The 27,998-nt window shown below is 42.7% G+C and overlaps 1 protein-coding gene across 2 annotated transcripts; it reads right to left on the reverse strand.

Moving 5' to 3' along the window:
• Positions 1-4: 4 nt before the first annotated feature.
• LOC307231465 (serine/threonine-protein kinase WNK1-like) lies at positions 5-27,990 on the reverse strand. 2 transcript variants are annotated; one of them, XM_080002184.1, is made up of 27 exons: positions 26,904-27,990; positions 15,089-15,261; positions 14,513-14,733; positions 12,712-12,869; positions 11,476-11,564; positions 11,172-11,391; positions 10,894-10,995; positions 10,323-10,731; positions 10,131-10,225; positions 9,926-10,012; positions 9,691-9,726; positions 9,151-9,279; positions 8,076-8,155; positions 7,798-7,960; positions 7,590-7,706; positions 7,297-7,410; positions 7,162-7,207; positions 6,920-7,063; positions 5,803-6,698; positions 5,638-5,712; positions 5,131-5,226; positions 4,681-4,996; positions 4,129-4,270; positions 3,798-3,991; positions 3,513-3,668; positions 3,214-3,422; positions 5-3,130 (listed from the first exon to the last, which is right to left on the reverse strand). In XM_080002184.1, exons 1-27 carry the CDS (start codon positions 27,681-27,683, stop codon positions 2,759-2,761), a joined length of 5,619 nt encoding a protein of 1,872 aa, XP_079858310.1. In that variant the 5' UTR covers positions 27,684-27,990; the 3' UTR covers positions 5-2,758. The 2 variants fall into 2 exon arrangements, with proteins under 2 accessions (XP_079858310.1, XP_079858311.1); XM_080002185.1 differs by lacking the exon at positions 26,904-27,990 and adding an exon at positions 25,741-25,861.
• Positions 27,991-27,998: the final 8 nt, after the last annotated feature.

Genomic DNA, 27,998 nt, shown 5'->3' on the forward strand with positions numbered 1-27,998 from the left:
GGCTTTAAATTTTTATTTGTACATTTTGTACAATGTGAAAAACATACACAAAACCAGAGAACACCGAGTCACAGGAAGTTCAGTAAAGAGGGTTGGAAATAAAGAGTAAAAGAGGATATGGAAAGGTGTCAGTAGCCTATTGACAGTATTATGTAGACAGATCTTGGATAGTACTGATAATAGCATCGTAACATGGATATTCATTGTGCTGTACAGTGCTAGATTGTGAGCGGGTAGTTATTTGTAGAATAAAAACCATTTAAGTCAGCATGCAGATTCATATGCGTATTGGTACTGAAGTGAGTCTGCCAGAGCGCTGAATTACAACATTGATAGATGATCTGCAGTCGGTGGATTTACAGAACGGAAGAAAAAGAAAAGAAACAGGAACTCTATATTCCAATATCAAAAACATGTAAGTCAGTAACAACCCTCAATAACATGCAAATGTTTTCCATTACCCCTCGGTCCCTATAAAACTTTGACATTGCATATTCTGCATTGCAGCAACTTATTTCTTTCTCTAGAGAAGTTAAAAGTAATCATCCAATCTATGGGAAGGTGAAAGGGTCACGATGAGAAATGGCACTCGTGTTGAGGCGGTGGGACTTGTGCGAGAAAGAAACGGAGCAAATGTGACGCCATTTATTATTAGTATTTTTTTAAATGCCGGTTCCTATGAAACATCGAAAGCAAACAGTGTGACGCGCCCCTGATACGCGACTTAACCAGGTATTTGCAGATACAAACCGATTTGGAGATGGGTTCCCAAACTCTCTGATCTTCTGATCTGCACTCATGTGCTTTGCGTGTGTTTTAATATTCCGAGAAGCTGTAAAAATCTTTTTTAAGTTTTAACGACTGTGCTACGTGGGGTAGCATTGTTTTGTTTAATAATGTGTGTTTTGAGCAGGTTTGTGTCAACTGGTTTTCTGCAGAACAGTCAGTTATATTACACTCTGAAACGTGTCCAGGGACCAGATGGATATGAGACTTGTTGGGGACACAAGGCACTAGTGTTCTGCGTGGGAGCGGGGGCAGAGTGTGGATGAGCGTTTGAATTGTGGCAAACACACACTTCTCTAGAGCCACTGAGCATCACGTGAAACCATTTACCTCACATTAACATATATGTATATACACAAAACTAGAAAAGGGAACGGGGCAGTCGAAGATAAGAGCTTAATAAAAAGCAGGATCATTAATGTGTTGAAGGATACCAATAACGATGACCCGCAATTGCACTTTTAATATTCCGTAACTACATGTTGTTTAACAACCTTTAATAATAATTACAGTGAAACAACATCAAAATCTGATGGCTGAATACAGGTCCATAAAGAACACCTTGTTTGTTTTGTTAAATATACACTTACAAAACAGACCACAGAGAGAACCCCAGACACTTGTGATTTGAGAGGCGATTTCGAAGAGGATTTAAGAGATACTGTTTGACAAGACTGAGTTGAGTCTTGCGTTGGAGTCAGCGTCACAAAGCCCCCAGTTTGCCAACATCTCCAGACCAATGCACGTCCCCTGTCTGCACGCCGCGGGTTACGAGCCCCGGAACTATCAAGGTCTTCGGTTGCAGTCACCGCTGTGTACACTAGGCGACGTGGTGTTAGCATTCCCTCGAGCCTTAACCGGCAGCGGCCGCAGAAATTCCTTTTGTCGAGTTCTGATTACAGTCCCAGCACCTCCGCGACTCAAGCCCAAAAGGGTCTACGACCCGCTGGCTTACACCAAAATGTCAAAAGTTAATATATAAATATATATGATTAAAAAAAAAAAAAGTTATGGATCAATGAACGAATAGTGACAACTCAAATCACAAAAGACACCAGACCTTCTCACAAAGGACACATAAATATCCTAAACATGGAAATAGAACCCAGTGAACAAACGTCTATGTACACGCTCGTGTGTGGTTTTGTCGCTTCGTGTGTGGAGGTTAAGGCCACCGCTTTCTCGATGTATAGTATATCTTTCTTTGCAGTTATTGCATTTTACTGTACAAATGGGATAAATGCAAATAATAAACGTAGGTACTACACTTCCTCCTTCACCTGCTCGCTCTCTCTCTCCATTGCTACCTCTCCTCTCAGACATACTTCGGCAAATCTTCAACCAGATCAGAATTTCAATCTTTCAAACTTTCTGTGTCTCCACTCCCTCCTTCATACAGCTCAGCCTAACTTAACAAAATCCACTCGACCCAATAAACATAGTTAAAGGTGTGTGTGTGTGTACGAATGTGTATTTTCGTCTGAGCACTATTGTGCGAAATTGTCCTCATCCTAATGACGCTTAAGGCCAGAAACAATAAAAGATGTCAAACATGAATCCTCCGATCCCCTCACTTTCACAGGAATGACGACGTTTCAACGGGTCCGCTCTATAGACATCTTTGGCTGTTTGCTGGTTTTGCCCTCGAGTTCAGTTATATTCACTGGACAAAACCAATCAATTAGTCAAACACAGCTAATTCCACAGCCAACGGCAGGGAAAGTGTGCGACTGCTGTGCAGTGGGTGTGTATTGCACTCTCCCTCCAACTACCAGACAGCATTCTTCCTGCAGTTAGGACTGAACCGCACAAGCCGCCCCACTCCTATCTCTAAAAAAAAAAAAAAAAAAAAAAGTAAAATTCAAATAAAAAGCACATACAACAACAACTACAACCAGCTCAGCAATGGGCTTCAGAGAGAACTAGTGGTTCTTGTCCTATCTCGTCCCAGCCCCCCAGGGCTGCCACTGGGCTACGTGGGCCTCAGATTTGAACCTCCAGGATTGATGGGTTTTTGCGGAGCTGACGTGGACGCCATGTGGTAGCCTTGTGGCAGGGATGTGGAGGCGGTGGTGGGGGGCGGATACTGGGCTAGGGGTTGTGTGGGGCTCAGCAGGTTGACAGGGCAGGGGTTGGTGGGGCCCGCCCATTGAGGTGTGCTGTAAGGGGCAGAAGTGTAACCCACATTGAGAGGTCCCGGGGCCACTGGGCCCAGGGAGCCTTTCCGAGGTCCCATGGGAGCAGAGGGATTGGCTACGTTCGGGTGGTGGGTAGTGGCGGTGGACGTTGGGCAGAGGTGGCCTGGGGCGGAAAATTTGCGTCCTATGTTGGCTGGTGGAATAATCTGGAGCAAAATTGAGGAGATAGTTATTTTTACAGCACATGCACTACAGGGCCAATACTACATGCTTTCAGTTTAAAACTTACATCGTGTCCTGCTGTTCCAGTTTTTGGGCCCCTTTTGCACTGTGAGAGGCTGATGGCATCCCTGGCCCAGTTATCCACAAGCAGGAGAAGGTCGTCGGTGAAGGTGCCCTTGCACTTCTGGCCGGAATTCGGTCCAGCCGGTTGGGTCAGGGAATGACTGGGGTTCTGGCTGTGGCACGGGCCGCTGTCAGAGCTCGTCCCGCTTGTTCCTAAAAAAAAAGATTGAGGAGAGCGGTGAACTAGGAAAGCCTTTTAGACCCAATACTTCTTCAAGACAACTTCTTCAAGGTTGTCTGTACCTGTGGAGGGCCTGCCGAGGCTGGGCATGGATGGCGAGGATTTGAGCCGGTGGACTGAGCTTTTGCCGGCCGTTTCCGTGGTCCCTGTGGTGGGGGGTGACGCATGCTTTGGGGGTGATGGTGAAGTATGGGGGGCATGGGCCAAGACTGGGGTTCCTAAAAACATAATCAGTACAACAGAGGGGAAAAAATGATGCAATTGATGCTCGATAAGGGTAGTGTGGCCGTCATTTGGTTGAGCACGTCAGGGAGACATACATTTCAGCAACACACTCCTGTCCTTACCCAAATGGAGGGGGCTCGGCTGGCCAGAATTACGGCCGGATTTATGCCCCTTGCTTTTTGGCCTGCGTCGAGCTCCAGCTATGGCCCCCGGAGGGGGGAGTGCAGCCGATGGAAGAGGTTTGCCCAACCGGGTAAAAAGGGCATCTACCTCCTCTTTCTGACGAGAGTGCAAGGCCTGGATCTCTATCATGTGTCTATGGGAGGCAGAGAAGAAGGGTAGAGAAACTGATGAAGATTTTCCGAAATGAACAAGTGGTCTTCTTGGGGATGTGAGAACATTTTCATAGAGGAAACGTTCGGTCCAAAGCCATCATTTTAATGAATGACATACTTTTCTTTGAGGCGGTTGACTTCCCTCCTGAAATCATCATCTTCAGGCCCTGAGTCGTCGTCATTGTCACTGCTTAAGTCATTCGGGACTGAGGACGAGGGCCCGTTCTGCACACTGGAGGCCGCTGCTGAAGCCGGGGTCACTATTAAAGACACACTTTATTATGCAACTATTTCACAAATGACTAATTGTCTGTCACTTGATGTAGTGGGGTTATTTTCCTTTCACCCAAGGGTGAGGTTCGTTTTTGTGAATGCTCGTCCATATTGAGAGTTTAATGACCACAACTAGCAACGGTGGTTTATAAAATTCAGTGCCACTGCCTTCCACTATTTGGGTGTGCCCAATCTTTGCCGAGAAAGGCGGTCCATAGACAATCGAAACAGCATACAGATGAGCATGCAAATACATTACGTAATGAAGCAGACGCTTTTGTCCAAAGTGCCTTACAATAAGTATTGAATCGCTGTTTCTTATTAGGTCACAGCTAAATCAAATATGGGATTTTTGAGCAAAATAATGTTACAGATTACTACTTTTAACCTGACACACCTGTTACTGAGAAACGTCCCACTTTGGAGCTGGAACCGGCACGGGGTTCGGTGGCATTGGACACCTGAAAGCGCCCAATGGTGGTGGGCTGACATGAAGGCGCATCAGGGAGGGAAGAAGCCCCGTCCACGGTGTCCTCTCTTTGAACTTCTTTGGACAGAGGTGATGATCGATGGAGAGTGTTTTCAGGACTTGAAAGGGAGGACGAGGAAGACGATGAAGATGAGGATGAAGAGGACGGTGTCAGTGAGGAAGAAGAGACCGCATTGGAAGGTTCCGTCACACTGCTGGAGGCTCCGTCGGTAGCCACAGAGACCTTCAGGAAGACACGAGAGACGATAAGCATGAGATGTAAACATAAATATTATCAACTAAAGTACACAAAACTTTGAGGAAATAATTTAACCCTGAATAAAAAGAAGCACTTTCCACCCATAATGAAAAACATACTTGGAAACGTCCCAGAGTGAATTCTCCTCCTTGTATAGTCTCTGGGCTCAAAGCTCTCCTCAGCTGAGTCTCCAAATCACCCAGACGCTGCTGGGACTGAAGCAGTGCAGAAACAAGCAAAGTTAGCAATGAAGACCAAATAAGGTGAATAATATGAGGCATGTTTTATGTTTTATAGTCATATGATATTCTGGCCCGCTTCGCATAAGTTGAAAAGCCTGCTTGATGTCAACACATAGTTGTGCATGAAACTTCAAAACTAAATTCTTAAATTTTCTTTGAAAAATGACCGCAAAGCAAAACAATCAGTGGCTTTTATACACACAATAGCTTTCGATATTTACTTGAACACAAACACACACCTAAATAGGCTTGATAGATTGGTGAGGACAAGCAGCTGGTTGTGGGTTGAAATCTTCCCTAGGCACGTGTGTTTAAGAATTCTGACATTAATAGAAACTCTTTTGCAGTTCATATTGACTAAGTAGGAGACATATAGGCTCTCACCTGTGCTGGTCCTGGGAAAGGGGGTATCTGCTCTGAGGGAGGTGAGCCAGGCTGATCAAAACCAGTAGGAAGAGTCTAAAAAACAAAAAACAAACCTGAGGTCAGTATGAATCTACAGTATCTGAAAAGCCTAATTTGAAAAGGTTTAATTTCATCTGAAGTCACCTGTGCTCTGGGTTTGGTTGGAGGGGTCTGGGCGTGTCCTGCGGGGGCACCAGTTGGCCCCGGGGTTGAGCTTGGTCCTAGGGCAGCCTGCACTCCGGAAGAGAGAGAAAGGTTGGATGGGGGGACGAGGACCATCCCAGGCGGAGGCGACGTTGTCCCGGCAGGAGGAGACGAAGTGCCAGCGCCGTGAGGGCCTTCCACTGATGGGGCGGTGCTTTGATCTTTAAAGAGAGACCGCAATTTTTTATCCAGGGCTTGGATGTTCTCTACCCCAGGGGCCTTGGTCTGGGATTCAGCTCCTTCTGGCTCAGAGGCAGGGATGGCCGTAACTACAGGCTGATTCTGGGAGGTGACAGACAGCGCTGTCGGGACGGAGCAAAGTCCAGGTTGGGAGGAAGAGGCCGGGGGTTGTTGATCTGAGGCCGGCACTGCACCGCTAGTGCCGGGTGCAACGGTCGCAGCAGAAGGGGCGGAGACTGCAGATCCACTTAGTTGTTGCTGCGGAGACTGGGATGCAGCTGGTGCAGAAGCGGCAGCCGAGGAGGGCGGGATGCTGGCGGTGGATGCAGGAGTGGGCTGAGAGGTTGCTTGGTGGGAGGACTGGGGGGGTGAGCCAGCATCACCGCTGGCAGGGGCTTGGGACTGGGCTGGTACAAGGGAGGGAGAAACCCTCCCAGTTGAGGGAGGCTGTGGGGCACTCGCAGCCTCGACAGGAGCCTGAGTGTTATTAGGGCAGAGTTCAGTCTGCCCAGACAGGACGGTGCTAGGTTCAGGCTCTGTCACTGGGTGAGAGATGGTGTAGCGTCTCTCCCCGTGCATCTGCCTCATCTCACTGAAGGCCTGCTGGAGGACGGCAGGCGGTGCCGATAGAGAGAGGCCCAGATTCACAGGTGCAGCTACAATGCAAAATTTACAAATCAATGATTGAATAAGCAGTTTCCTTTCAACTCAACAAGATTAAAAACATGAGAAAGAAATAGCAACAAAATATACACCAGTGATTTTAACTGTATAATAAACAAAAAAGCAGAATACGAGATTCAGCTTGTAAACATTCACTTCCACCAATGACATGTAGAGCAGCGCCAGTTCATCAGTCAAACAAAACACCCGATACCTGATTCCTGTTTATCGCCAATGGATGAATTAGCAGATGGGGGACCAAAAAATTGCTCTCTGAGACGAGACTCTGGCACGGGGCTGACGATGAACCTGCGGCCTGCTGAGTGCACCACCTGGGCTGCGGTGTTGGGAGAAATGCCTACGGCAAAGGTTTGAGGAAAAAGAGGTGTAAAAGAGATGTATAACGACTTCTGTCGCAGGGGAAGATTTGTGCATTCATGGGTGTTTTCCGTCTACCTGGTATTAGAGGAGTGGATTCAGGCTGCTGCTGGAGATCGCTCATCTGTGGCAAAATGAAAACTAAATGAAGCACGGAGGCTCACAGTTTGGGGACTGGGTTATTATAATAGATTTTAATGCTCAGGAATATACCTGGGCGAAGCCTTCTGAAATGAGCTCTCCTTTCTCGTCGGCCATTTCTATGACCTCACGAACCTGCTCGATGAAGGACTCTCGCTCGCTCTCAAGGATGAACTCACTCTTGACCTGATAAGTTATAAATAAAAGCCAGTATTGATGTTGACAAGTATTAGGAACAAATGCCAGCGTGCGTGAAGCTGTTTTAGCATTTTGATGTCATGTCAGATCCACAGCAGAACCAATACAGAGAATGCCAGGTCTTGGTATCCACATCCACCAAAATGGGTGATATTTGAAGTCAATACCATAATGAATGCGATTTCCTCTGGATTGTCACCATCCAGGTCAAATTTGAAGGTCACCATCTGTCTATTGTGTGTTTCCAGTTGACACTCGGCCACTCTGTCTCCCATGTTCGAAATCTAAATGGAACATTCGGAATGGAACTCATTAGAATACGGGAGCGTGCGGTGTCAAAGTGATGAAGACACGCGTAAAAAAGGAGAAACTTACATTTAGGACGTTGAGCTTGGCCTTGGAGAACTTCTCATGCCGAGAGCGACTGCGCACTGAACGCCGCTGGTGGCGCTTGAGCGAGCGGCCTTCGTGTCGGCTGCCTGATGTTGGGTGCCCGTCGTTGCTGTCACTGAGACCTGAGGCTGCATCTGACAGGCAACTGAGGCAGAGATTGATATGAAAGGTAAGCGCTATCTGGTCAAAATGTTTATTTTTGCTATTTTGATGAAAAAAATTAAAAACAAATAGTGATTATATTTGTTGCCAATACAAACCTTTCCACAGAGGGTGGCACTAGTGCAGAAGGCCCTGCAGGCTGCTCCACTGGTGCGGACTGAGGAACACTCACAGGGACCTGAAATACAAATAATAAAGACCAAAAGATCAATGCAAGATACCAGCCGATACATGCATGGGGGAAGGCCATACAGGGGTAGCTAGGAAAAAACAAGTGGAGGAAACTGGAACAAAAACTTTCCGGTAAAGCTTTTCTAGGATATAATTATAGGATACGGTAGAGCTGGGCAATATATAGATACCGTGAGACTAGATATCTTCTCTCATTTTGGTTACCGTAATGTGGCGATAAAATTAAATTGGTTGCATTACAGTAAAGTAATGCAAATTTTCTGAACATCTGAGACTGCTCCAGCTGTTCAAATCAGTCCTGTTTGGTTAGAATAGCCACATTACCAATGACTGTTTCTGAAATATCTATTGTGTATAAATATCTCAAAAACACACCAATAGCCATCCCCAAAATATCTCCAAATTGATATTGAGGTTTTGGTCAGAAATATTGTCGCGGTCGTGATATTTGATTTTGTCAACATTGCCCAGCCCTAGGTAACAGACTATTGTGAGAAGACTCCCAGATTAAAAATCTAAATCTAAATAAAAGCATTAATTCAATAACTAGCAACTAAGATGTTCTGAGTGGTGCATGGAATTGGAATAAAATTGTTTTTACAAACAAAGACTCAAGATGTATTCAAGCATGCACAAGCACAAGCATGTATTCCCAATATAACGAATCCTTTCACCCACTATATATAAACATCACAAAAACACTATGATGAGCTCTGGAGAGTACCTGTGGAACAGAGAGGCATGTTGCCTGATAGAGGAAGTATAGATGCTCAGCGTTGATTGGAGGAGACAGGACAGGAGGGCTTTGCTCATTGACCAAACACTAATTGTTATGCCAGAAGAAGCAGCATGCAAATGAGTGGGAAAGCCATGCAATGTAGAAATGAGTCCACAGCAAGGAACAACATATGATGGAATTCTGGATCTTAATATGTCAGTCCATAAGTCATAATAGGTGGAAGTGAGGCAGGTGTGTGTCACCTGTGGCTGCTGAGCTCCTTGTTGTGCTTGTGACAGAGGTACACTTTGTGGAGCAGCACTGGCTTCTGGCTGCTGCTGCAGAGGGACAGGCTGGGAGGACGGAGGCAGAATCACCTGCTGGTTGGACACCTATGGCAGGGAGCAACAGAGATAGAATGAAGGGGGGGAGAGGGCCAAAAAGGTAAATATTAAAACAACTTCACAAAACAAAGGATCTAATTCCTACTACCAATAAGGGCTAAATGTTTAAAGACCTGGCTTTTTTCCCCCAAGGCCTAAGGCACTTACCTGCTTGACAACATTGCAAAGTTTCATCATTCATATTAGGCAACAGCCCGTCAGCGCATGAGTCATACTGTCGATTTCTTTTTACCACGTCAATGAAACTTTCCTCACATGGCTTGTAAAGTATGTCTCATGAAACGTTAGTAGTGAAACTAGGGTTCAATAAGTACACGTCTTACAGGCAAATACACTGGATAGCAAAGATTCTGTCACGTTTTGACTCTAGAGAATGTTATAAGGGACGTGTTTATCTACCTGCGGGGGAAGCGGTGATTGGTAGTAAGCTCCATACTACAAGAAACAAAACACAACACATAAGAGGTGGGAATTTCAGGAAAGATATATATATAAAAAAAAAATAAAAAATACAATGAAAACAAAGGAAGAAAGTGTAACAACCAGACAGAACAAACTGAGATCATGGGACTTTGTGAGACTATTCTGCTTTCCAAGAGGAAAGGCTGACAGAACATGTAGAAATGAGTTCTACCTGCTGAGGTGCCATCCCGGCAGTCGGGGCACTGGTAGACGCAGGAAGGACTGTGGTCGCCTGAACGCCTTGGATCTGGGGCTGGACCTGATTTATCAAAGAGGAATGTTTGTTTGCATTTCTTTATTATTCAAGACAGAAGAAAAGTTCAAATACAATAATGTGCTATATGACTGAATAATGAGTTAGTTTTAGAATATGACACCTGGGGTTGAGGCTGCTGATTAGCACTGTATGACATTGCAGGTTGAGCCTCATGGAGGACAGAAGATCCTGGCTGCCTGACTGCAACTTGGCTAGCTGCAAGTGGAGGGATGATAAAAGAGGATGGCTCAGTTTTATGACAGCCTGTCAAGCGCCAATCAGTTAATTATGATAAGTGATCCCTGATACAAACCTCCGGCGGTGTGCTGTGGCCGCGGCTGGTGATGATCCGCCTCTGGCTCTTCTGACTCCGTCTGGACAGCATTGACACTCTGAACCTGTATTGGAGCTGGAGCTGGAGCTTGCCCAATAGACAGTGGGACATAAGGGACCCCCTGAACTGGACCCGTTAGGTGGGCTGATTGAGGACTACTGTAGCTTGTTGCCTGGAGAGTCTGCTGGGATGTGGGCAGAGGAGCCATCTGCTGCATTGGTTGAAGGGCCGGTTGTGGTGGGATGTATGTGGCAGGCTGTGGTACTGCCTGCACAGGAAGCTGTGGGGCCTCGGTGCCGGATTGGTGGCTGGGTTGGTGTTGCTGCTGGGACTGAAGTGACTGAGCCTGTTCTTCTTCTAGCTTCCTCTTCTCCTGCTCCTGTCGCACCTTCAATTAAATTGACAGCAAAATGTATTAGATTCTTCAGGAGAGTATCAAGGGGAAACATTAAAGGACCAACCCAAACCGCTCTAGGAAAGCACTCAAAGGACACCAACAAACACTTAGGACAAAATGGTAAGATGAAAGGGTCTGGCATGAATTACAGACCTGCTGCCTCTGCTCTCTCTTGCGGCTGATGAGAGCCACTCTGTCCTTTATGGCCTTGGCCATGGTCTTATGGTCACCTTCGCACACATATCCAGACTCAACCTGGTGCATGAAGACAAAAATGATAGTAAACTACAAATCAACATAAGACAACAACCACTTCCATTTTCACTCTTCATTCAACACACCTAACGCATTGAGTGACTGACTGAAACTAGCTGTGGCATCGTCAATCTCAAGGTTTTCTGCATTGCGTATCAAAACTTTGAAATAATCACCATTTCCTGGGCCACATCCTCTGGCACGTCTTTGCAGAGGTCAAAAGAGAACTCGATGGCTTCATTGTCTTTGTATTTTCCTTTGAGTTTCTTTACATCCTCAATTCTCAGCCACAGCTTGATGGCCTCCATCTCTCCATCATCCTCCTCTGCCAGCTCCACGCGGACCCCCGTCTCCTCCTGGAAGAAGGCGTGGTTCAGGAGGTCCTTTATCGAATACCTGGGGATGTAAAAGCACAAGTGAGCAAACAGATGGTCCGTTTCATAGGCTTCAGTCAGAGGGGGACTGGTATCATTATATAACCTCTCATCCTTGTTCTGGCGAATGCATCCCTCAATGATCTCTTTCACCTCCGGAATGGCCACCTTGTCGAAGCTGCCTGGCTTCACCCCCTAAAGGAAACACAAAAGACTGAATGAGAATGCTTCTCCTTTGCGAACAAACTCGATTTGGATGCTCGCCCAACCACTATCAACCTGACCCTATCTACCTCAGTATCCCTTCTAAGCAGGATAAGGATGTGTAGGATTTAGGATTGGGTTGAATTATCTTTCTCTTAATGCACTCAACCTCGGTTGCAATGCTGCATTATAGAGTCAATAATGCAACAGTTTCCAATGAATTACAAGATGTATTTTAAATAGATGGATTTTAAATACATTCCATTTTGGCACTAATCACTCAAATAAAATTGAAGGCAAGTTTTATTTTTAATGGCAGGTGGCTTTTGCAGATTAAAGCATGTTGTGGTAGGATAATTAATTAGGGCCTGGAGCCATAGCACTGCAGAAATATGTTGGACTGCTGCACTTGACATACATATAAAGCAATAGTACAAATCCCTAAATGAACTGCTTTGTGTACAACAATTAATAGCTGACATTGGGATATAACAAAAAAAATAGCTATACCTTGATCTAATCACATGGAAATGACCTACTTGTTAGACCTTTGACTGGAGTTAACCGTTAGTTAGGGACACTAGAAGAGATTTCTTACTATACTTGGACTTTATAACAATTGAACATCGTTCAAAGCCGTTACTGATATACTTACAAAAACTGTGCAAGTTGTCAAAATGAGCTTGCGCGTGTGTTTGTGTGTGTTTTAAGTTGGTTGCAATATAACAGCGGTGGTCTGGCTCAACCTCAAATCCACCATCTACGCCTCGTGCCTTCTTAGTTAACACCAGCAAAAACACCAGAGGAAAAAGGACAATGGGGAAGGAGCTTACATGAGTCCACTAGTGTGTTTGTAAATAATTAAAACACAAGTGCAATTAGAATGACACCCGTAATGACGTAAATGTAAATAAGTCGGGCGGAGAAGTCGAAATTTAGAAGGTACGACGGCAACGTAGATTAGTCTGGAGGAATTGCCGAACTGAAAAGCTCTGCCAGAACAATTAGTTGGTAAATATGCTGTTTTTAAAGTTTAGTTGTATCGGTGGCTGCGGCTAAAACTAGCCTTCACAGCAAAGGATTAGTGTTGACACTGGAAGTAAGGGCAGCTGGTAAAAGGGCCGAAGGGAAGACTTACGCTGGTAACTCTGCGGTAGATCTGTGCAGCGTTCTGGCACTCTGAGTAAGGGTACTCTGAGGTGGCCATCTCCAGCATGCACATTCCAAAGGCATACACATCCACTGACTCGTCGTACTTCTCCTCATACATCTCAGGCGCCATGAACTCAGGGGTACCTTAAATCAAAACAACTATTCAGAACTCTCGATCTCCCTGACAGATTGAGTGGGCCCCTCTCACAACCCACTGCCCCTCAGCCCCCCCAAACTCGCGAGGGGTTGAGGAATAGGAGGATGAGGAAGAGTAATCAGGCCTGTCGCCATCTCTCGGAGTAGAACCTGCGAGAGGATAATTAGGAAAGAGAGAGAAAGAGAGAGGAGGGGAGGAAAGTATAAAAGGGACAGAAAACAAAAAAGGAAGAGGAAGCTAAGCTCAGTTAGACCGTAGAGAAAGATGCACCCGTTTGTCTGTGTAAGACCATAACAATTTGGGGGTGAAAGTGTATGTGAAAGCTGGTGTACAGAACACACTTCAGAGCCGTAATGAGTAGTTTACAAAACATTTCAGTAGTTTTTGATACAGAGGACACTGGAGAAAGCCAAAATGGAGGTCCATTTGTTCAAATGAATGCCACTAGTATTTGACTTACAAATAGGACTAACTATGGAAGTAACTTGTGTCAAGACCTTACAGGGAAGTAAACAGCTGGTTTAATGCACTTACCTTTTTTTAATATTTATTTTTAAATCGTTGACTTACCGTCTTTCCTTGACCTGTAAAGGAATAGTGTTAAGCGTCAAGGTTGAGATAAGCAGATCCCATAGCTAGATGCTGTGGTCATGAGTGTGTATCTGTACACCAGTCCTTTGAAAAAAATGACAACTCAGGCTTCAAATGTAGGTCTTACACAGAAAAACCCAGTTGGTTCTTCAATAATTGTTTCTAAAGTGGTGTGTGTCACAGCACACTGACAGACTTACCAGGCCCATAAAAGTGCATACTTACTCAAAGACCAGCAGTACCCTATTTATCCCATACAGCAGAATGGGGCACAGCTGAAGCTAGAGCCTACATTTTAAAAAAAAATACCCGAGAACGTGGAAAAATAAAATAAAATAAAATAAATAAATAAATAAAAATAAGCGGATAAAGAGGGGAGCAGGGATGGAGGAGACTCCCTAGAAGAGGGAGAAAATAACTTATTTCATCCTGAAATGTTTTTAAATGACAGAAAGACAAAGTCTAGCCAAAACCTGTTGAGGTAAAGCCATAGAAAGAGATGTTAAACATTATTGGCAAACAGACCACATATTTCCAAACCACAGAACAAAGATCAGTCTAGGATAGAAGGCAAGGGTGTACCATTAGCCCTGACCAGGTTAGCCTGCAAGTACAAGGCATAACATTTGTATAAATAAGATATTTGTACTCTGCAAGGAAAGAACTGAGGCGCTACTTACTTTCAGTAGGTGCCTGGAAATAAAAAAAAATCCCTTATCAAAGACACAGAGAACAGAAAGATTCTGTCACAGAGACCAAATGTAACAGACTTGCTGTGTGAGTGTGAAGAGAGAAGGGCTTGTTGTTATCTGCCTAAGAGAGCCACAATATCTGGCCTCCGTTTGGGCTGTGGTTTGAGAGCGAGCTGAAACACTGTGGTCTGTTTTTGAACCACACTGTCAGAGAAACAAAAACACAAAGTAAAAAAAATACCCTTTCATGATTCCAATGGTTTTCAATACACAAGTATAATGACCTTTGGATATGCACTGCCCCTTTGCGGGGACAGGGGGAGTCAGCAATGACTGTGCAGTCATACCTATGACACTTTTGGCGAAGGAGGCACGCTTAAGTGTAGCCAGTCCCAGGTCTCCTATCTTGACGGATCCTGTGGGGCCTGTGATGAAGATGTTGTCACACTTAAGGTCCCTGTGGATGATGGGAGGGGCCCGAGTATGAAGGAAGTGGAGCCCCTTCAGGATCTGTCTGCACCAGCTCCGTAGCACTTTGATCTTCATCACCTTGAAGCGTTTCAGATATCTAGAGATAAACAAACCCACGATTTGATATTAGGGCTACGTGTCATTTGTGATTTCCTTTCCAGATAGGTGGTGAAGGGAAAGGGGTCATTTTCATTTTGTTATCAAATTACTATCTAAACTAAGCATTTCCATTTATAAAAATGATGCCAGCGTACATCATCAACATTATTTATTGTATTATGCTGATCTGCCGTTATGGAAGCTAGTTAACAATTGTAATAATGTCAAAAGCTGTGTGTAAAAACAATTAACAACTCCTGCAATTAGCCATAAAGACAGGCTAGTAGCAATACTAGCCAGTTAGCTTCACTTAGGTATTTATTGTGTCAATGTTATACAAGCTGTTTACTCACGTTTTGAGTGTGCCGGAAGTCATGAGTTCTGTCACCAGTACAATACATTTCCTTCCTTTTGAGGGACTCTCCCAAGAGTCATAAAAACGGACAATGTTGGGGTGCTGCAGCCCCTTCAACATCTCCGCCTCCTCCTTGAAGCGCTGCCGTTCGGACTTGGAAAGCTTGCGATCCTGACAAAAAGAGAAAGAAATATTAAGTATACTCAACATTATCATCAACAATATTATATACAGTGTTTAAAATTCCAATGATAGAGCAGTTGAGGGACATCAACGAGGAGGCTACAACTACAAAGGTTTGAATGACTATTTTGGTCAGAAACTGAGCATTTCTCAGATGATTAAATAATGATTTTGTCAAACTTGTAACCACTGACTGAAAGATAACCACCTAAATATTTCCATAATTTATCGTTTAAACATGTCCACTGGAAGCCAAGAAAGATGAGAGCTTCGATTTACAGCGATCTTGATTCCCTAATATGGAACAAAATACTACCCACGAGTTTGACATTTATTTGAATACCTTAGAAAGCTTGACTAACATGGTGGAATACACTTAAGGTCATATCTGTGTTTATTTCCTGCCCACATTAAAGCCCTACCTCAACTGTTAAATGTAATTTTCCTCAATTCAACTTCATTATACAATTTAGCAAGAGTAACATATAACCAACTTTATTAACTGCCAATATCCAAACAATAAAATACGGACTGCTCCAATCTCAGAAACAGCCCCATGCTAATGTAACCCAAACCCTTAACTAGTGGGAGACAAACTACTAGAAATTATATACTATTGTTAGTGGGTTCAACAAGACCATTAACATAAAAAATAAAATAAAAATAAAAAACACCAAACAAACAAAAACAATCAACAAATGCCTGAAACAGTCTGAGAATGAGTTTATGGAAAGAAACCATTGCAAAAGTAATAGCAATGGATCTTACCATAACCTCTGGAGCATGCAACACATTCATCTTCTCTGGCCATCTCAAGTTACCTTGCCAATTCCTGGCATGACCTACATTCGCACCATGCTTCACTACAGAGAAGCCGACTCATAACAATTTGCCAAAAGCAATAAACCGCCCGTACTAAAAAACTACCAACATATTCAAAATGAAAACCTCACTTTAACCCAAGACTTGGCAGCCAGCCAAGTTATACAGGAAGCTTGAGCATTGTGTGCTTGTGTGCGTGTGTGCGTGTGTGCGTGTGTGCGTGTGTGCGTGTGTGTGTGTGTGTGTGTGTGTGTGTGCGTTTTGAGGAAACTATAAAATATAGTCTAGTACAATATAACTTAAAATAACGTCAAGGAGCTGCTGGCAGTCCTCAGGCGTTTTGAGGTCATATATTCTTTCCACATTCTTTGGGAACAGAAGATATTGGAGGCAGATGATCCGCTGTGGCTACTCTTAACGGGAGTAGCCGAGAGCAAAATAATTCTTTGGGAACCTATGTCGGGTTTAAAGGATACCAGGGGTAAATGTGGAGACCTTTTGAGAACAGGGATGTCTGTAATTTATCACCAATATCACGGCATAGATGATAAAGGGTGAAGGGTAAGGGAGGCGCTACTGCGTACTTTGACCAACTGACCTACTTTTCAGAGGATCCATCGACAGGCCAGTGGTTCCCCTTTTCCACATCATGTGGAAACAGTCATGCAACACATCCAAGGCAGCTCTCAGCCACAGGCCCTGTGCCTGGAGGGGGCAGGGGCTGATAGTCACAAGAGCTCCCTCCCCTATCCTGTATTGTTCCCCACCCCCACACATAGCTTTTGAGACTTGCAGCTGCAATAGCCTGCTTCTTGGCTCGTGGAATACTGTGGAAACGATCATTCCTGAATCAAGAAAGTAAAATATTAAAACAAATGGAAATTTAAATTTACTAAAAATTTAGTTTGGGTGTCGTCTTAAAAAAAAAAAAAAAGCCAATTCATTCATATGATCACTTAAAAATAGAAAAAGATAAAAATCCCTGCAAGGCTCTTTTAAATACAAACTAGCATGTCTAGCTTTAAATAAAATAGGGTTTTGAATCATAGATGAGCATTTTTGTAAGAAATTGTGAAATCTGTGAAGAAAACTTCACAGTCCATCTTACAGTTGGGAGTTATTCAACTAAACTATCTGTAAATTAGTCATTTGACGAATGAGCGGTGTACTGAAGAATGTGCTAATCTCTAGTTAATGCACACAAACTTGTAAACAGTGTAATAAATCTGGCTGGCCGCAGAAACCGCAGGGTTTCCCCCCAATGTATTGGAAGCTAAAATTGACCCCCCGTCAGGCCTAAGCATTGAGTTTATCTAAATTTTTATGTATTTTTAAGGTTGGGGCGCTGCTTTCCACGACTCTTTTGGTCGAGAGCCTAACAGCAGCGGCGCTCATCAATGTCATATTATGGTTACTTAGCTAATCAGATAAGAGGCGGGCATTAAAGATTTCCACCACAGATAACGTCGGATTCATACAAACCGCCTAAGTTATTTATTAACATGTGAAAAGTGTGTCCTCTGAGAGAGCAATCCGGGCGCAATTTGTAACTCCCTCACTGGAGAGGGAGCGATCACGTGTCCCATTCCTTTAAATAAAGAAAATAAAAAGATTGTTTTATCTTTATTTTATCTGTATTTCCTTATTCATTGTATTAAAGAAAGCACCGCCCTTACATACATTATGAACTTTATTTCTAATTAAATTGATTACTAATGTCAGATTGTGAACAAATTAAATTAAAAACAGGAAAAGACCAATACATTTGATACAATTATGGTCAGAAATGGTCAGAAATGCAGTGATTACATTTCACTGCATATATGTATGGAAGTATGTATATGTATGTGACAAATAAAAATCTTGAATCTTGAATCTTAAATTGCAGTTAACTTTTTTGATCCCAGCCATGAAGCACAGATATAATACTCAACATTATTAACTTTCAAGTGACATGATCATGGGCATATTTCCCTCAATTGAGTTTGATTTTATTCAAGCTGGTCACGAAAGACATTAGAGAACAATTTCGGGCATTTCAGACTCGTCATCTAAATACCCTTTTAAGGGGGCCTTTAAAAGGTGTCGGAAATAGCAAAGCAAAACTGGCAGACACCGACAGGGCAGAAGAGATGAGTCACAGCAGCTTCGTCTGACACAGTAGGACTGAGTCAGCCCATAAGCAGTCATGTTGCAACTACACTACTTATACCACTGCAATATATAATAATATCCGAGGGCAATCAAAGTGTCTTGCCCTTTGCCAATATCTGTGTGAAAGGTCAAAGACTAAATGGATAAAAAAATATATGTACGGCTTAGTTTGACATAGAAATAAGATAAGTGTAAGAGTGAATCGATCCAAAAATGTTATTAAAATGATGGAAAAATAAACATCAAACGATAAATTTATTCCCCAAATATTTCCACTTACTAGGGCTGAACGATTTGGGAAATTGAAATTGATATGAAGAATATATATTTTTTTAACAATTGAATTAAGAAATTTAGAAAAAGAAAAAACATTCAATCACAATAGAATATGGACTGACTGAATTAACTTCAAGCCTTGTAATTGTTAGAATCATAAAATTAACATTCGTTAAAAAACAAAACAAAAAAACATTTCAGCAGAAATGCATTATTAAAAAAAATAATAATAATAATTTTAAAAAACTGTTGCGCACTTACATCCACATACATCCTCTTTGTGTACGCAATTGAATGAGCGCCGCTCTGTGCGCTTAGGGACAGCTTTGTGCTCATTTAATTAAAAAAAACAATCAAAAAAAAAAACAAGTAAAAAAAAAAAAAAACCCGAAAAAAAAACTCTACAGGTGTTCCGGGCTCTGCCAGCAGCACACCACCTGCACAGTGCACCGCGGACTGGTCACTGAGTAACTGAGAAAGTGTCCCCATTATGCACGCGTCCGTCCCATGAGGAGACTTGAAATAAAAACACACCGTTCTGGCGCGCTGAATCCAGCCCCGGGAACTAGGGTTGCCACGGCTACTGGTATTACTGGTGCTCAGGCATGCGCCGATTACATTATGTGTCCACTTGTCAACCCTAACCCTAACCCACCGTCGTCGTCGTCGTCATGCTTTGTCATGCTTTGTCATGCTTTGTCATGTTTTGTCATGTTTTAGCTTTAAAAACATTTTTTCGCGCATCAGCACCAAGGTTCATTAATGCATCTGCCTAGCTTGCCTATAGGAGGAAAAGCCCTAATCATTAGATTGTGTAACAACTTTTTTTTTTTTTTTTAAGTCCTGCCCCCACCCAATTGCAGCCTTTTGTTTATCCCTAGCACATAAGTAATTTGAATATTTTTATAAATAGAAAAGGCCCCGACCTCGCCACGGGCTGCTCGCTGCCTTCCCCGTCCACCTCCACCCCCGGTGCGACCCTTGACTGGGGCGGGCTGTCCCAGTGAGCCCCGGTCGAGTCGCATCTCTCTGGCCGTGAGACTAGCCCACGTACACTCTGTGCCAATAAAAAATATAAACGATAAAACTTGTGTTTTATTGTATATGTATTTATTTTATTTTCAGATGTTTACTCTGGCAGTGCAGAAGTGCCCTTGCGTTCCGAAAATCGGAGCAAACTTTAAAATTACGCATTGTACATCTAATATGAGTGAAGATTCAGTAACTAGAGTGCCTATTTCTCAGCTCAAATTTGTTCAGAAACTGTTTTTGGTGGACTGATAGGGTGAAATAAGTCAAGGATTTTAGATTAAATACAACATGGAACGCGAAACTCGTGCTGAAACCCCATTGGCTGACGTCACTTCAGAGCTCCTACTGGCGGTGTGAATTCAAAGAGTAAAAAAAAGCCCTTGAAGGTTTAGTTCTCGGCGGAACCTCCCCAGTTCCCCTCAGGCAGTCCCCAGAACTGTTTGATCCGAAAACCCCTATTATTTAGGGGAGGGAAGAATTTAAGATAACCCTAAAATCTTAGCACCTTAACAGAGCTTTTCCCCGAGACAGCATTGTGAATTATATTAGTGGCACTAAACTGCAGCATGGCCAATGTAGAAGAGAACATACTGCTGCCAGGCAAAGGCTGTCATAAATAACCCATTGAACCTAAAAATAGACAGAGTGAGGATAGGCCTGTGATGGTGCTGAGGACTGGCCTTGTCAGGTTCTTGCTCTGAGGATGACACTGGGGGTTGGATCAACTAAAAGACAAAATGTTATAGTCCTCTTTATCCTTAATTCTGATATGGCTAAGCTTAGCCAGGCCACCACATCTACCCTGATAAATGACAATAGAAGTACGATAATTTTAATAATCAAGACCTCATCCAATACATTGGACAATTGTAGGACAAAAGCTTCAAATAAAGTAGTCAATATGTAGGCTAGTGGTGGAAGGTATGATGGGATATATTGTAGAAATTCATCAGTAGAAAACTGACCATGAAGCGACTACATGAAGCCAGAGTATTTCATTCAAAATGTGATAGCCAGAAGCGCTCTCGAGAATTGGCCCAATCAGTGGCCAAGCAAAAAAATTAGGCTCTGGTGTAGGCAGTTACTGCAAGAGGTGATGCCTCTGTGGGAAGCCAAGAAGAGGTTTATGAATGACGCAGTCAAATATATAGGATTCTTGTTCCTCCCTCATAGCTGCTTCATCAGTGCTAGTTTATCACATTCCCCATAGTGAGACAAAAACTAATGCTATAAAGGAAGGTTTGTGAGATGTCATCTCTTTCACTAAAAGTATCTGCACACAACAAACATATTTCCCTTTTCAGTAGAGGCAAATCTTCCTCAAACCTCCACTTATAACTAAAAAATAACTCTTTAAAAATAATCGCTATTCAACATACCATTTGACAGTTTACTTTTTTTTTTTTAAATCTGAATGGGATATTGCAGTTTGCATGCAGAGTGCAAACGGAACAATTGATTGATTTTGTCATTACTACTGGCATCTCTGCCCTTTGCGAAGTGTATATTTATTGCACATTGTGTTATTATATTCATGATGAACCGAAGTATGAGACAATGGCATGCATTTTTCTCCCTGGTTCATATTTTGACAGTGTTCATTTTGCTCTTCCCATTTTTAGCTGGGAAGCAAGCTCTGATCTGTGGTTTCAGAAAGGTATGATGCCAAAGAAATGTTGGATCAAGGATAACCAGGAGACTTAATTGGCACTGTAGTCAGGAGAAAAAAATAAAAAAGGAGGCTCAAATTCAAAATCTCCAAGCATTCTTTAATGCCGAAAGAGAACAATCGCAAGAAAGCCTGCCTGTTGGATTAGTGGGGTATGGCCCAGCACTCTTGGCATACCAGCAGCCAGTCGAACACGCATGCCTTCGAGAGAATGCCTGGGGTTTTCTTATTCATATTTCACTGTTGAGCTTCAGCCAAGTCTGGGAAGGAAGCGGGTTGGACAGATAGAGATTTGGAGATGACCAATTCGTTAAGGATGGCTGGGCAGAGAAAGGGGAGGTTCCCAAATAAATTCCACTCCCCCCGGCACTCACACTTACTTCCCCAGTGCGTTGACCTACTTATTGCTCAAACATGTCTGCAATGTGAGATCCGAAACAAATGGGGGGGTAGACGGCTGGCTAGACAACTGGACAAATAGCTTCCACATAAAATATGCCTTTGGCACAGAACATTTGTTATGTATTGCACCTCTGTGTGCTTTAAAATGTGGGCCATTCATGACAATTTTTTGCAAACACAATTTGCATAAGCGTACAAGCGTTGAGGCAAACTCAAGAGTGTCAACAAGGCTGACTTGCTGCTGCATCACTATGGCACAAACAAGAAATACCAATCCTCAACTCTTCCGTACCTGAATAGCTGCTTTTCCTTTACTTTGAACCCACCTCAAGTCATCTCAAATTGTACTGTTTGTTCTAAAAAGGTACAATGTCACTTTTCCGCATTAAAATTTCTAAAAACGAATGCTACTACTACGTAATATATTTTGTTGAGTTGTGTACTTACATTATCCCAAATGTTTCAAACAATTTTCAAACCCAGAGAAATCCGCCTTGTCCGCCCCTAATCCATCTTGGGCTGACAAGATGACAAGATAAATTGAGGCACATTCCTTCCTGCTGACATGTCAGCAAATAACAACTTCAAACTACAGGAATGAAAGACTCATAACATAGTCATTGCCAGCAACATTTAACATGATTATTTGTGAGCATGATGCCACATTTTTTTTTTTTTTTTTTTAACAAATGGGTCAATTCAGGTTCAGTGCGAAAATATAAGCAGTATTCAAATGATGTTCTGTCCAAACTAATTTTTAAATCTTGAGTATCTAAAAAAAGGAAAGTTAACAGGATCAAGACTCGAACCAAAAAGCTCATTCAACATTATAAATCAGAGGATGACTCATGACTTAGGATCTTTCTTAAGGTACAAAGGGAAAAGCAAATAGTGAACAGTATTTCTCGACCCATTCCCTCAGAAAATCAGTTCATGCTGAGGAGTGGAAAGAGGCTGTAAGGAAACACAGCAGCTAAGAAAAAACAATAGTGACAGCAAGGGAGTGGGGCTGAAAAGCGGTTGAGGAAGCGCAAAAAAAAAGAAAAAAAAGAAAAAAGAAATGTGGAGTTGAAATGGGGCGATTGGGTGGAAATAAAGTAGAAGGGAGCAACATGTCTTGGCAGGCCAATCAGCTGCACTTTACTTCACACAGGAGATTAGAAATTCCTGGTCAGGAATCTGACCCATTTTACAGTCACACACGTTCAGAGGGGGTGCGCGCCGAGAATGCGCCAGATTCTCTCATTGGGAGGGGCCATTTCTGTAATCTCTGGCGCTGAGATTGTGGCCTTCGTTCCTACTATGCTTATGCGCTGTCACATGACAACTCAAGTCACTCAATGACAGGATGGTAAAACAAAAAACAAAAAACAAAAAAAACGTGACAAAAAATGTTGACTTGCATGCAGCGAATAAGGTCAAGCTTCACTCAGAGCCGTGATGCTGTTTTGAAGCATGAGCAGCAGAGATGCAGCCTTTTAGAAGCTTGTTCTTCCAAATGTGTTATCTATTGGTCTATGGTAGATCCAAAGCAGTAGCTCATGCCACTCCTTACAAAGAATGCATTTTACAAAACAGATTTGTATGCAAGCTCATGACCATCTCATAGATCTCACTTTTTGTTGGTAAAAGGGGGATGATTGGAAAATATAATAGAAGGACCCACATGCATAATCTTGTTTATAGGCTTCCAGTGGTGCAATTACATAAAACTACTACAAAGCAGTTTTCAGCTCATAAAAATCTAGAATAGGGGGAAAACACTCATGACTAGGGCTGAACGATTAATTGAATTCAAACTGCCATCACAATAATAGAACGCAATTTTCAAATCACAAAGGCTGCGATAAAATAAAAAAAGGTTTTGTCTATAGAGATCTGTTTCCTGGTAGTGATCAACCATTTGCTAACTGAGTGATCAACGGCTGATCACCCGGTTTCCACTGGAAATTGTTGTATTAATTATTGGTATTAAATTATATTATTACCGTATATAAGTAATAACCTGGAGTCGCAACTTATAACTGGACCCCCAACAGCACACGAGACCACCGCGTGCGTCCAAATCCTCCATCGTCTTCCATGCTACAAGCACCACAACAGCCTCCACGCAATTAATAAATACAAAAGACAATTTTTATCTCAATCCACGTGTTTTATTTAAGCCATTTAACTTAATTTAAGTGACATATTCCAGAGAAAAAGGTATCTACAGCTGCAAGCGCAGCAGACATGCGCAGTAGAGTCGGCCCATCGCTTTTTGTACGTAATTTATGAAAGCATACATCATGCTTTTCATTCATTAGTAAGATATTACTAGTAGCCTTATTTTAAAATTCATAATGGTTTGATGGAGGAAAGGGAGGTTTCAGAAATTTGGCTCTTGCAAAAATATTCTTTGTTAATGTGGCTCCTGAGCTGGGAAAGGTTGAGTACCACTGCTATAGAATGATTTATTGCTTCTGTTTAGTGAATAATACAGAAGATACGGAACTTACATTTTTATTATTATAATTATTAATAATAATAATAATAATAATAATAATAATAATAATAATGGCAACATACAAAATCGCAGTTGGTCTTAATTTTTTTTTTTTTTTAAGTAAATAGAAATTTCAATTAGATTTTCCCCAATCGTTCAGCACTACCTCATGACAAAATGTATTTCCACAATAGCCATTGCTACCATTTCTCAGCAGGAGAACAACCGTATATGTGAAGTTTGTCCAGTCTGTTTTCTTCAATTTCTAGGGGTACATTGACCGATCATATCAGCTAGTGTGCTGTAAAAGTTCGACATTCAAAATATTTATTTGGACATTACCTCTAATTGTGAGTCAAGGTCTGAACACTAAGGCCCATCCATAAATTAGCCAGATTAACCACTCACAAATGCATTCCTCTCAAACCTAACAGAATAGAATACTGGAACAATAGGGGAAATGCCAGCCATGTCTCTCTTCAGGGAAATGACTGAGGCCATACCTCAGATAACAATAAAGAAGGAAATTATTTAGTCTCTTTTCCACTAGGCCTTGGTCTAATTATACCCAATAAAAAAATGCTTCATCAACGGTAGATGTTGTAGTCAACCTTCCAGAAGAAAAATAAACTACTGATAATAAATTTAAATAGAAGGTTGTTGCAATGAGCGGCCTCTTTTGTTTATATTCCAAACTAAGTGGGTTAAAAATGAGTGTTTAAGCCCCTTTCACACATGCAGTCTTTCCCAGCAATGCTCCGGAAGATTTCCTGTATGGGGCCATGTGTGAATTTGAGCAGCGATGCATATTCGGGGAAATCTGGTCCGGCAATTTTCCACCACAAGACCTAGTAGTAAAATTTTAATAACAAAATGGCGATGTGATGGCGTCTGATCTGAACCGTGGCAGTCGGCTGCAAAAACGAGAAACTGAAATGTATCCCGTCTCTATGGAGACAGGCCATAATTTATTATTTTTCTTCTTAAAAATGACACTCAGACCCTAGATGCGTCTTTTACGCCCGGGAAGGTCCGATGACGTGATTCTATATAATAACCACACCGGAAAGGTTATCCCAGTAATTTACCGGGAACTATGTGTAAAAGGAGCTTTAGATGAAGGAGAGGGTGGCGGGGCGATGGGCAATATTAGCAAAATCAAATATGAAATTTTTTTTTGCAGACTAACTCTAAATCAATACATTTACAATATTTAGCTAAGTATTGGTGCTTTCACAAAAAAAACCCCTTCAATCACAGTAGAATATTGACTCATTGATTTAACTTCAAGCATTGAAATTGTTTGAATCTGAACATTTGAAAAAAACGCAGCGTTTCAGCAAAATGGACAGCCATATTGGTTAGATTGTGTAACAGTAGAATATATATATAAAAAATTAATTTAAAAATAACTAAATGTAATAAATAAATGTACTCGCAGGCTTTGCAATTTGAAAATTGCTTTCTGTTAAATTGCGATGTTGGTATGAATTTGATTAATCGTTCACCCCTAATAAGGAAAAAACAGAAAAACATGCACCCCAAAATAAATTAATTTGTTTCATTAGTGATATTTAAATTTTGCTGTTACAGTCGGAACCAGAACGCTGCACGTGCATTTACTCACGTGCGCACCGGCACCTCGGGTGGTTCATGTTTTAATGCCTTTCTTCATCATCTGTGATGACACTGAAGTAAAAGTGTGCATCCTGCTCATAGTTCAGTTATGAAATCCCAGTGCACCACGGGGTGTCTCTCCTGCCGGGCTGCTGACAGTGCACTGTCAGCCGAAGAGTCAATCAGAGTGGAGGGCAGTAGAGCAAGGTTATTACAGTCAGGGATGCAAACAACTCGCTTTTAGGCGAATGTCGCTTTATTCACGCCAATTTCGGTGACGTGTGAATCGTACAAATTGATCGAAAGATGGGTTTTGGGGGGGGGGGGGGGGGGGGGGGGGGATACGGCGACCCACTTTAGCATTTTATTTTTATCCGCCTGAGCGAACGCAATCCGTGATGGATTAACTAGTGGACTATGATATACCGTTAAAACTAAAATGTTGACAAGGCTCTACCTCCGGTTGAAAGCACAACAAAGCAGGAAGAGATGCTGCGTTCATGGGCTCAGAAAATGAATGTGTGTCAGAAGTGATGTGTTCATGGGAACTCGAAAAACATTTTAGTCAAAACTAGACGGGAAAACTTCAAACTAACTGAAACAATATAAGTTTTATCTTTTTTTCTGGTTAATTTGGTCATTTGTCAACATATAGCCGTTACAATACAATAACCAGTTTTTATCTTTATAAACAGACAGCACAATGAGCATGGCTCAGACCTCATCTGGTGGAGAGCTACTTTTAAATGGAAAGACGCAAATAAGAATTTATCATTGTTAACAATAAGGGGACAAACAGGACTGTTGAGATTCTTATCTGTCTTGACTCGTGTTTTCCCCCTCTGAAGATTCAAAGTATTATTCAAAGTATCAGATAAAAGTCTCTCTCTCTTGCAATTATATTTCAGGTCCTCTGTGTGTCTTATTGAGGGAGCGATCGGGGTGCAATTTACGCCCCTATCTCCCTCTCCATGCGTAATGGAGACATTGGAGAGGGAGCGATCGAGAGTCCTGTTCCTCTAAATAAAGCAAAGAAAAACATTGCGTTTTTTATTTTGATGTATCTTATTTTACTCAATTCCCTCATTGAATGAAAATAATTAAAAAAATAAAAACATATACACAACAGGGACCCTCTCACCCCCCAGCCCAATACGCATAACAATGTCTTACCTGCAGCTCACACCAGGCTACCTCCACTGTGGTTTCGGTGTCCAGACCCTTGTAGACCGTCTTAAAAGAACCACGTCCAATCTCAATATCGAACTTCAGGAAGCGCCCATCTGTTGATGTCCCAACTGCCTTGGTCTCGGCCTCCTCGATGTCTTCCTGTACTTTCTTCTCTGCCTCTCTCTGCTCTGCCTCAGCTCGAGCCTTGGCGGTGTCTTTATCTTCATCGCCTTCCTCGCGATCCACCTTTGCCCCGCCGCTGCTCTCAGCTTCAGATTGAGTTGGAGGTTCTGAAGTAAGGCTGGGTACCGTGTGAGCTGCCACTGCCACCTCTCCATCACATACGTCTTTTGCAGAGGCGGCCTTCTTTTCTTCAATCACCGCATCCACCTTCGCCTTTTCTTCAGGTCTTCCGCTTTCCTCACACCGAGACGACTCCTCGGTCACAGCCGCACCAGCGCCGACCTGTGGGACGAGGGCAGCCGCAGTGTGGTGCCTCTGGGTGATAACCTCGTGCAACTGAACCCGCTGGTGCGCAAGGATGGGGATCTTGCTGGGCAAAGGAAGGTCCAAAGCTGTGGCGTTGGAATCACTAATGACGCTGCGGCGTAAGAAGCGGTGCTCTGCGTTACAGCGGTCCCGCTCCATGGTGTGGTGGCGGCGCCTCACTTCCGTTGACAGCCGTTCACCAACCATGGTGTCTGAACCAGACCCAGTGCTGTTTCCAGTCTTCGGAGGGAGAGCCAGGAACTTCACCATGTTGTCATTGGGCTTTTCAGACATCCCACCACCCACAGCAAGAGTGAGCAGATATTTTTCAGACGAATAATTAAAAGGAAGATACTTGCACTTCCTCCATACAGACCTGGTAAATCAGTATCAATCTGCGATTCAAATAGAAACTAGATGTATCGCAGTGACTTCAACTTTCTCTAGTCTGTTTTTAACTTTTAAACACCATTATTACATATATGGTGCTGAGAGACAAGGTTTTGGTTGGGAGGTGTTCTTTTGTAGATGGAAAAAAACAGAACACTACTGCAAAATTGAGAGCCCCGATGCTGACATACAAGTCCTTTTAAATCCACACCATCCATC

The sequence above is a fragment of the Zeus faber genome (assembly GCF_960531495.2).
Source record: "Zeus faber genome assembly, chromosome: 6".
Lineage (NCBI taxonomy): Eukaryota > Metazoa > Chordata > Actinopteri > Zeiformes > Zeidae > Zeus > Zeus faber.

Excerpts from the sequence above, each read along its gene's own strand:
- LOC307231465 (XM_080002184.1), bottom strand. The coding sequence starts at position 27,683 with ATGTCTGAAAAGCCCAATGACAACATGGTGAAGTTCCTGGCTCTCCCT. Across the intron at positions 9,727-9,925 it reads CCGGGATGGCACCTCAGCAG|TATGGAGCTTACTACCAATC; the intron begins GTAGAACTCATT and ends TGTTTCTTGTAG. Across the intron at positions 5,713-5,802 it reads CAACCAAACCCAGAGCACAG|ACTCTTCCTACTGGTTTTGA; the intron begins GTGACTTCAGAT and ends TTTGTTTTTTAG.